The 11,405-nt window shown below is 39.6% G+C and overlaps 1 protein-coding gene and 1 long non-coding RNA gene across 2 annotated transcripts; both read left to right on the forward strand.

Moving 5' to 3' along the window:
* On the forward strand, positions 1,624–8,252 carry LOC110430711. Its single transcript, XR_002448065.1, has 3 exons — positions 1,624–2,017; positions 4,043–4,117; positions 7,875–8,252. It is a non-coding gene; the product is annotated as an uncharacterized LOC110430711 (long non-coding RNA).
* LOC8070781 (cyclin-D3-1) lies at positions 8,784–11,173 on the forward strand. The gene is made up of 6 exons (XM_021449150.1): positions 8,784–9,350; positions 9,545–9,631; positions 9,742–9,840; positions 9,940–10,138; positions 10,239–10,360; positions 10,515–11,173. Exons 1-6 carry the CDS (start codon positions 9,033–9,035, stop codon positions 10,734–10,736), a joined length of 1,047 nt encoding a protein of 348 aa, XP_021304825.1. The 5' UTR covers positions 8,784–9,032; the 3' UTR covers positions 10,737–11,173.

The following is an 11,405-nucleotide window of genomic DNA, read 5'->3' on the forward strand; positions in this document are numbered from 1 at the left end:
GCCTCATCATTAGGTCTCGAGTGGGACGGAAAATGACTGTTTAGTCGGCCTAGCCCTTACTAAGGGGAGTGAATGGGGTTTTTGGTTCTCTGCTTTGGGTATCTCGGATTATGGTACCCGACAAAAGTGATACAATATCCAAAAACTTTTCACTACAGAAACTAAACAAGGCCTAGGACTTGCAATCCGGATGAGCTAAAAAAATAGCTACTTGCTACGTGGGTCTTGAGGAACATATTTGCGACTTTCTCTAGCCCACCAGTAAGTCACATGTGGACATTTGACGGGCCATAAGAAATCTGTTACATTTTTTGTACTTAATAGTAAAGAAAACAAATGTTATAATTTAATGATAAAAGAATGATTGTCGTAAGATCTGCTAAGTCTATCTCAGTTGATTAGGTTTTTTGTTATGGAACTTGTCCATCCAAATTCAGTCCTTGACCGGATATGGTTGCTCGTATTTTTTTTGATTTATTTTAGAATTTCATGACATAGGCGACATTTCTGTCGATGGCAAGACGCTTGTGATGACTTTATCAATTTAGAGATGTACCGACACAGTCTTTCAAAGATACTCATATGGGCAGAGTTTGTGTACGTGTGTTCATATAGGGTGTGCGCACGTGTTGAGTGTCTACGTATACTTGTGTAATTAAAAAAACATATTTTCACCACAGAACATGATTTTACATGCATGGTAGGTGAAGATTGATTTTCACAAAACAAGCATCATAGATTCGGTAACAGAACATAATTTTCTACCTTTATTGGCATAAGCAAATTCTTTTAGAGAACTTCGCAAAAAGGGGCTTGATCAAAAAGGTGGCAAAGGAAACTAGTTTGATAGTAGAAGTATCTGTAATTTGAAGTTACTTTTGGGTCCTACTTTCAATTTTGCCTAAGCATTTTGGCTATCATTAATATTCATTTTTTCTAGGACATACCTAACATACGTCTTAAATTTTTTGTTCCGCCAAGTTTCCATTTGACCACCTCCTCATGACAAGTTTCTTCCTTTTATTCACAACCAAATGGCACATGGTGGATATGCAAAGGTTCCTTGAGATGCTTGTTGTTTGTCCACCCTTGAATGATAGTGGCTTCCTTTCATTCACAACCAAATGACATGTGTCGGGCATGCAAAGATTTCTTAAGACGTGTGTAACTTCTTGTTCTGTTGGATACCTATGAATAAACGACTTATGTTTACACTACCATAAAAATGATTTTGTGAGACACTGTCCAAACATTAACAGATGTGGTCACAAAATTCAACTATATTGTAAGATGCATGAGGATGAGACATACCTTTTTAAGGAGGCGGTCACAATTAACTGTCTCACAAAATACATTTACGGAGGCAAAAATTTTATTTACTGAGGTGGTCAAGATTGTCCGTCTCATAAAACCAATTTACGAGAGGCAGTTAAAATTGCATGTCTCGTAAAATCGATTTACAGTGACCACCTCTAAAAATTGATGTAGAGAGAGGCCCCATTGGAAAATAGATAGCGGGCCCCTTAGAAGGCCCACCTTGGTTAAAAGGCTCGAGGCCCATCATCAGCCCACACCAAACCCTAACTATAAAAGGCAACTCTCTCTCTCTCTCCACTTCGCCACCTCTCGCCGCCACACAGAGCGGAGCAGCGGTCTCTCCTTCCCCTTCTCTTGCGCTTGTGATTCCTTCCCCTTCTCCCCTACGCTCGCAACCCCTAGACCAGAGCAGTAGCCGCTCGCTCCCTCTCCACTCCACTCCGGGCCCTGCTTTGCTATGTAGGACAAGCGGGACCTCTCCGACGTGGGTGGCGCTATGCGGGTCCTCTTCTAGCACGGGTGGCTAGGCACCTAGGCGACGGGTGGTCATGCCAGGCCCCTCACATCCTGTGGGCTTGCTTATTATCCGATGGTTGGCATATTGCATCCTATGGGTTCGATCCGATGGGAATCTGGTGGAGGGTGGCAAGATCTAGAGGATGGTGGCTAAATCCAGTGGAAGGCAGTGGCAGCGGGACAGGTATAGCTTTCTCCATCTCCCCCCTCTCTCTACCCCTCTTTATCTCTCTCACTCTTCCCTTTCCCTCTTTGTATATTCATGGGTGGTGGGACTCTAGAGCGGGTAGATCTAGGGATGTTGTGACAGGAGCATGGAGGGTGGCGAGTGTCAGGCGTGGAGGATCTTGGTGACGGTGGCTCTGAAAACTAGAGCTGGATCTAGAACCTGGAACTTTTTATTTTTTATTTATTTTCATAGGTAGGCTTTATAGTCCACTCGCCTCCAAAAGTACCTTTTCGGAGGCGGTCCAATTTGACTATCTCAGTTAAAAGCAATTAACGGACTGAATGCATGTGGACTGCTTGCCTACCTGGGTAAAGTGATTTTGATCGCCTGCCAAAAAGACACCGTTGTAGTGTTATGAAGATAACAGTAGTGATAGTCATGGATGGAATTTAGGCCAACAAATTATCTTATGATGAATATGGGGCACTAGAGGTTAAGGGTTCACGATCAATATAGTTGATTGTTGCAAGCAGCAAGATCGATTGCAATAGCGCAATTAAGAAAATAATGAGTTGGATTTGAGAACATTGCATTCATAGGTTCAGTTAAGATTTTATTAAGGTTAGTATGATCTTTTTTCTATCTTCATCCAAACAACCATAGAAATTAAGAGGTCAACAAATATATTTTGCATGATTAATTAGTCATGGATTAGAGGTGGCCTTTATTTAACAGAAGTAGTGAGCACTATCAAGGAGTCACACAGGAAGAATTAGAGAGTTATAGACAATTTGTTATGTGAGTTGGAGCACTTACCTATCTGTGCCTTCATCCCTTTTTGTATTATATAGAAAATTTAAGTCACATATACATCTATTCCAAAAAAAGTCACATATACATCTTACATGTCCTTCATACCGAACAAAATTTTTGGAACACCATGGTGACGTATTACTAGGCTGTTAATAATAGATTTGTTTGAAGATTTTTGACAATAAGCTACTTCATATTTGGTTAATATTAGCTACACATTTTCTCATATAACAACATGCACGAATACATAGTCCTAGCAAGGATTCTTGTGCACATCATGTGGGCATGTGGCTCGCATGCCATTCAACTCAAAAACGATCACCGAAGAAAACCAAGCAGTCCATAAAAAGGTATATCACACGCTCGGCTGCGGAGAAATATAGGAGGGCAAAGATCTACTTGTTGTCATCATTTGCAGCCTTAGATTTGTTGACTACGGAGTTCCTAGGAAAGTAACATCAATCTGAGGGGCACCATGCCATGCGGCTAACATTCAGAGATATGTCATTTCCAACGCTGCCTACAGTGGTCCCAGCAGTGGAGGTGACATGTGCCCTCAAGGTTGTACATAGTCAACCAATCCGAGGTTGCTAATATCAAGGATATTAGGTCGTCACCTACAATAGTCAAGCATCGGTCTCGCATGGCGACCGCAAAGAACTTCCTGATGCACGCTGACTAGTCAATGTGCTCCTTTGTGTTCTTGTTGATTGTGGAGTTTTGCGGTGGAGATTGGCGCATGATGCACGTCACGATGGTCCTTTCGAACTATTTATTCTTCGTTAGGTGTGTTTTGCTATCACATGGTACTACTAAAAGTCTATGAGTTCGATAATGACCAATTATGAATATCTCTCTACTAGAATCATAAAAAAATATTAACGAATGCACTGTCAATAATCTGGCTATTTGCTTCATTATGGTATTTTCAAAAGTATCTTATTCAGTGTTGAAGACTTGTAACATATATATCACAACTTTACTTTGACTTCAAGAAAATATCCACCTTTCATGTGACACGCAATAATTTCATCTTGATTCTATTATTGTCCGGCCAACTTGCAAACTACGTCTTATTTTCTTAATAGTTGCATCCATTTCATGACTACTACAAATTATGTTGTTATTTTTACGTCACATTCTACCTTGCTTTTGACTACCAAAGAAACAAAGATTATATTACTAATTCTGATGAGTTTTGTATCAAACTTCAAACCTCTTATCTAGATGGAGCTGATAAGTAAATCACTGAGGCTTCTTCGTCCAGGATGACCAACAACAACAACCAATGCTCGAACCCAGGTAGTGTTGTAAACCTATGGGCTTTATTAACCTTACTTGCCATTTTTGTTATTATCTTTGTGCTTCATTTCCAAATCTTTTTGTTGAAAGAAAAAGGTACCTCAATCTAAATCATTATTTTGTTGGAAGTGTTTGTGGTCTTCTCAACCCTTTTTAAGGCTTCTCAACATAAGCCATTCTTTTGTTTGTGTCCCTTTATCTTGCCCAATACAACTACCCATGACATATTGTTTAGTTTTTTAATCTCAACTGCTACTACTGATGGTATTCCTCATCCTCCTAATATATACTAATAGGAAAACTTACCTTCAGGGCCATCATGGTGATTATTTGATTGAGCTCCAAACATTGTTGATGTGTGTTTATTATTTTCAATGAACAAAATCTCTTTTATTTATAATCATCTAATAAAGAAAGAGGAATTATATGTGTCATATGTGTTTCTGCATGTGTGCCACTTGCCACTGGTAGTGGACAAAGAAAGTGACATGTCATACATAGGTAAACTAAAACAAACATGAAGACTAAAGGAAATAATTATATATAGAAGTTTCCAAGACCAACACATATGACTAAATGTGTAGGTGTTGTTTTGCCTAAATATTTCATCTAAAATTTTTTATTAATTTTATTTTAATTCTTTTAATGTCCATTTCATTTAATATTTTTAAATTTCCTCGAGATAACCATGTTTTGATTTATCTACCTACATGGCATTTGGCTTCCTTCATCCAACATTAGTGACAAGTGGAACACATGCAGAAACATATAGAACACATGTACCTTCTCTTTCTTTTGTTAGATGGTTATAGAAAAAATGGATTTTCTTCATTGAGAATAACAAACATAGCAACAATAATATATGGAGCTCAAACAAATTATCATCAGGATGACATAGAAGGTAAGTTGTCGTACCAGTATATTGGGAAGACATGGAATATTTTCAATAGTGGATGTGATTCAAGAGCTAAACAGTATAGTGATGGTAGCTACATTGGGCCAAATAAAGCGCTACCAACAAAAGAACAAGTTACATTAAATTGTGTTTTATTTCAAAAAAGGTTTAAAAAGTCAACGGACTCTACTAACATAATGTCTAGTTACATTGAGGTGCATTTTTCTTATTTAAAAATAAAAGGTTGAGAAGCCTACAGATTATACTCACAAAATAACAAGTTGGATTTAAGAATCCCACAAGTTCAACATAATACTTGTGCTAGAACATTGCTTGCTGGTCATTATCTTGGATGACAAAATGTGTCCATGATATGTGTATTTGCTCCCATCTAGATCATAGGTGAATGCATCAAGGCCCCATTGTGGTGATTATGGGGTTTTAGTGATTGATGAGCACAAGTATTCTGATTAATGTGTGCAGTAATGAATGCAATTGAGCTAGTCACAATGTGAATGGCTACATGTGACTTGGCCCCAATACTTGGTTACCGATCAATATATGTTGCAAAGGATGATTGAGAAGACAAAGGACACTCTAGGGTGAATGTAGGTTGCGTGCTTGGAGACATTCTCTAGTAATGTGTATTATGGATTTTATTTTCCCTTTGGGCATAGTATTATGGGAAATATCACGAGTTTGAGTGCATCACCACACCACGGGACCAGCAAACGGCGGTGCCACTACCACTCTATTAGCACTGGCCGCTATGGAGACACAACCACTATCTCTGTCTTTCACCTTGGAGTTTGGCCTTCCTACGTGTTGTCATGGAGTTGGGGTTTCACACTGACATGTACACAGTGTGGCCTTAACCTAGCAAGAACCTAGCTAATACAACTTGTTGTTGATGATGATGAACGACTCAAGTGAACTGCCCTGTAGATGACAAAGTGGACTAGGGATGCATGCCTTAAAATAATGATGAATACGAATGATTGAATGAACCTTTGTTTAATTAGTTTCATTAATAACTAAATTATGAATACATATCAATGTCCCTCCTTACATGATCGATATCACTTTATGAAGGTATCTTTTAAATTTTAATAGGATGGACTATGAGCAGTTGTCTAACTAATTCACCTAAACCAAGCTATCGGTCCATCGATCACTCCACTAGTGGAGTTTGAACAAATTAACCCCAGAAATCTTTAGTATGTGTCCCAAAAATTCATCTATGTCCACATGCATATCATGGCAACCATTATAAGGATACATATGAGATCAAGTTTTAAATGTTTAATTACAAGTCTTGTTCATATGTTAGGTTCCCAAATTAAATTCAAAATCTTATAAAGACCTCCTTCTACACATGATATATCTACATGTGAAGATGATGTCAACATTAGATGCTATTAGTTGAGCTAGATGACCATCCTGCTAGATTCCCCTAGGCTTAAACTTACTATACGCAACACAATAATACTAGACATAGCAATAAAGTAAGCAGTTTTGCCCATAGAGCATCACCACCATAATTTGGATGGGCTCCAACTATGCATTCACTTTGCCAACCCCAATGGAACAACATGGTAACATCACCCTTTAGGCATTTGCAAAACAACTTAGTAGCAGCACATAAGTACAATGATACTTGTAGCACATATCCAATACTAAGTTTTGGTGGATGCGCAAGAATTAATAATTTTGAGTGAACCAATATAATTTGCAAAAGATCCTGATGAAGTGGTGGTAATAAATAAATGACATGGCATTGATGACTTACAATTCAATCATCAAGAATTTGCATAAATAAAGTGATCATGTAACATGAGCTCAATCTTCCATAAACCCATTTTGAGACTGTATGTTTGAAGTAAAATTAAGAGTGTGTGCTCATAACCGAGAGCATGACAATTCGGATTGATTCAAAACCCTGCATGGGTGTACAACTTTTCCAACACGAAAGCAAAGCCACCATCCATATGACCCATCAGTCTATAAGGGATAACTCATGCCTCCAACCTTTCTCATGTTGGGCTAAGACGCCCAATGAATAGTAATGATTAGGGGGTTCCATATTACTCAACTACTTCTTGCCCAAGATGCACCAAATCCATAGGGTGAATCAGCACAACATGGTACTCAACTTATCATTCCCATCAACAAACATGTTGTTTGCATGGAAATGTGCCCATACATAAAAGCAATGACTCATCGGTCCTTAATTTACCCAAGCGAACCTTTGCCATTTGGGTATCACTCCCAACATGGCCCTACCACTTGCTCAAGTCTTGAGTAAACGTTCGTACCTGCTCACCTTTTTTATCCTTCTCAACTACAAGTAAGTTCTAGTTAACAAAGCATTCATATAAGCTTGCAGTGGTGGTGACCCTGCCACCTCTTGACTTCTACCTATGCAACAAAACTAAGAAATTAAATCGTGGCATCTACACTAGCATACTTTATGTAGGATGTGTTGTTCTTAGAGCAAGAGGGTGAATGCAACAAATAGGTTTAACTCAAACATATGCACTATATGTAAAATTTACAATACACTAGAAATTTAGATCCAAAATAGAGTTTGAAGATTTAACTATGGCGGCCTTAGATTTTTGGTCCTTCTAACTCATCAATGCACATCAAAGGATCTTGGCACTCAAGAGTACCATTCACTAGATAACTGAATAGATGCATAGAATTAGATAAAAAATGTCATCAGTGCACATGTGTATAAAAGGCAAAAGGTTTGGAGCTACACTGAATGCATGCAACCCAATGTTCTTCGAGGGAGCGTGAGCGATGGAAGAAGCCTCCTCCAGGAATTTTGAAGTTGAATTGTGATGCACATATATGCAGGAATCATCGATGGGGGCATGGGGCTTTGTTAACAGGGATTCTAATGGCGATGTTGTGTCCTCAAGCAAAGGCAAAGTGAATCATCTGCTGGGAGCTTTCCAAGCTAAAATTATTGCCTGTTTACATGGGATTTAGGAGGCTGCAAGATTAGGAATAAGTAATTTGATCTTAGAAACTGATGCCCAACACAGGTCAAACATGCTTTCCATTCAAATGACTATGGTGCTACTTCGTCAGGTGGATTGATTTTAGAGATGAAGTTCATGGCACAAGCAAATTTTCATTGATTCAAATGTGATTTTGTCCCTAGAGAATGTAATAGAGTAGCTCATGTAATAGCTGCTAGTGGGTATGAATGTGAGCAAAGGTTTGAGCAAATCATGAGTTCTCTCCCCACGCATATTAATGTAATAGTTGATGACGATTCGTCGGGTCATGAGAAATTTAGACGTGCTCCTCCCATCTAGAGCAGGGAGCCAGGGACCATCTAGCCCGCCAGAACCTGTCGGATTTGGTCTAGCCTGCAAGTCTTGGGTTTGGTCTAGCCCGCAAGTCTTCATGGACAGGGTGCAGGCACAAAGCTTGTTTGGTTTCTCTTGATAAATTTTAGTCAACTAAAACTATTTTATCTACTCTCAGGTGAATAAAATAGTCACTTAAAAGTAGCTAAAATAGTTTTAGCTGGCTAAAATTTAGCAAGTGGAATCAACTCATAGTTTTATTTATCCATATTTTTTTCTCAACTTAAGTACAGTCCAAAATATTTATTTATATTATATTTTTGCTTAAAATGCACAAGCGGTCCAAGTTAGACCCTACACGTCCGGAGGAAAGATGGTAGATAGGATTTTTTTATTTTATTTCTTTTACCCCTACCGTGAGCCTCTAAAATGCTCAGGTCTAACAAAAGTACAAAACCCCTCTCCCTACAGTAGCCTCCTCCAGTCCTCCCCTTCCTGCCTTCTTCCCCATCGTCTTCTTGCTCTCGTCTACGAAGAACAGAAGCTAATAGAGACATTCCTTGTTAGGAGAGAGGGAGAGGGGGACGATGCAAACTGGAACGGAATGATATGCCGCAAATAACTAGTGCAACATTCCCAACCTATCCTGCTGCATTCTGCTCGTGCCTAGTAGTGTGTGGTTCTTGGAAATACTAGAATGACGCCAAGATTCGACTTTGCTGCATCCGTTCTCCTCTGTTCAGAGGACAGTACCACCATTTTCGACCTTGAGGAGGAGGAAGAAAGAGAAGGGATTTCGTGTGTTCTTCGGCCGCCGCCGCGCCATGCCAACGCTCCTTCAGGGGCCTTGTCGATTGACTTCCCCCTGCAGTCAGAGAGCTGCATTGAGGCGTACCTTGTGAGGGAGGAGCATCACCTTCCCATGGAGGGCTACGCTGACCGGCTGCTGCTGCAGCAGCCGGGCGGGTCGGATTTGGTGGCCATCAGGAATTCCGCCATTGATTGGATTTGGAAGGTGAGTTTCTCTCCTGATTCTTTCACTGATCTGTGTGTTCAGGATGAGCTGTGCTGTGGAGAAACTTGGTAAAAAAAATGTCATCTTTCTCGCCTTTTGTGGTCCTCTTGTTCCTGATTTATTACCTGCGCTTCGTCGTATTATTTTAGCTTGGTGATTAATCGAATCCGTTGTTTGCAACGAGTGATGTACAGGTCCATGAGTATTACAAGTTGGGGCCTTTGACGGTGGTCTTGTCAGTGAACTACATGGACCGATTTCTCTCTGTGTACCATAATGCTGTAAGGACTTTCTCAGCTTCGTGCCTCATCCATTTCTTGCCGTCTGGATTTATTGATTGTACCGAGATGAATACCAACCAAGTCATGGTGCAACTGCTTTTATATTGCAGCTAGAGAAAGATTGGATGACACAACTCTTAACAGTGGCTTGCCTGTCCTTGGCTGCAAAAATGGAGGAAACAATTGTCTTCAATCCCTTAGACTTGCAGGCAAGTTCAATTATAGATCGGCGCACTTCTTGAAACTAGATCTGCACATATTGTGTGAAACATGTATTTCTAAAGTAGTTGGAGCCAATGTTTTGATAGGTGGTGGATGCAGAGTATGTGTTTGAGCCTAATACCATACACACAATGGAGATTTTAGTGCTCAATACCTTGAGTTGGAGGATGCAAGCTGTGACTCCTTGCTCATTTATTGACTACTATCTTCACAAATTCAGTGACGGTGATGTGTCCGAAATCATACTCTCTCGCGCGGTTGAACTTATCTTGAGCACATCTAAAGGTATGATTCTAAGTACAAGTGTGTGTGTGTGTGTACCCTTTCTTCACTCAATTAGTTGAATGTGATTATCGATTCCTAAAGATGGGATTTTGGTCTACAGTTGCTGAGCTATTGGTTTTCAGACCATCAGAGGTTGCTGCAAGTATAGCTCTTGTGGCATTGGGGAAACATGATAGTTCAGTACTTGAGAGCGTGGCAACTTGTCGCAAAGAATTAAGAAAGGTATTGCATACACATCACCGCAATCCAGATTCCAGAAATGAATTGGATTATAGAAACTCAGTACCTTATTAAAGGAGTTAGCTTATGCCTTGATTTATAGCAATCTATACTTTGGTACTTGCTAAATTTGTTTATATCACTCAATACATTGTAGGAAAGAGTATTAGGATGCTATAAAATTGTTCAAGACAAGATTGTTATGGGAGACATTATTATCAAGTCAGATGGCTCTTCACTTTTCCCCAAGCAGCACAGCCCTACAGGCGTTCTCGGTGTAGTTGCATGTGAAAGCCAACAAAGTGAGGAGATAAGTGCTGGAGCTCCAGTATGCAATGAAAGTTCATCAGCATGCAAAAGGAGGAGGATTTGCAGATGATTGGTCCTATTTTCACTGTCAGGTTCCTGAAGCCTTGAAGCATGTTAATCACTCAGAAGAATTTTGGTGTGCCCAAGTAGTTCACAGTATCAAAAGAATCAAAAGAAACTATAAACCATGTTTGACTTTGAAATGGTAAAAGCCATGACTTGCAATGGGCTTATAACTTGTTCCCAATTTATGAGTTTTGGGCATGCAAAGCTATTTGACAATTGACAGTCCAGTGATAGTGATGGTTACTGCTGGATTGGTTTAGGTGATAGTGGAATAGAGCCTTGGACTTGTGTATTGTAGACTTGTAGAGATGAGATAATTCTTTTGTTGCATCTTGTATTCATGCTCCCTTATTTGCTTTCTAAGAACCTTTGCAGGAGGGATGCTTTGATTTGGGTATTGAATTGGAAATACAAGGAAACAGAACAGATTGGAAGAGGAAAGTTGTGTTTTGCATTTCCTTAAAAATGTCTAGAGTTGTCTACATTTTTAATAATGGATTTTCTAGCCATGCTGCCATGGCATGTCTCTACAAATCCAAGCTTGTTCCACTTATCTCAAGTAAAAGGGAGTATGAAATAGTGCAAAGTATTTCATGAAAAAAGAACACAGTAAAAGGGGTGCAGCTATTCCTTTCCTAGCTCAAGATCTAGGATCATTACAGTGACTAGGGAA

Source organism: Sorghum bicolor, chromosome 10, assembly GCF_000003195.3.
Source record: "Sorghum bicolor cultivar BTx623 chromosome 10, Sorghum_bicolor_NCBIv3, whole genome shotgun sequence".
Taxonomy (NCBI): Eukaryota; Viridiplantae; Streptophyta; class Magnoliopsida; order Poales; family Poaceae; genus Sorghum; species Sorghum bicolor.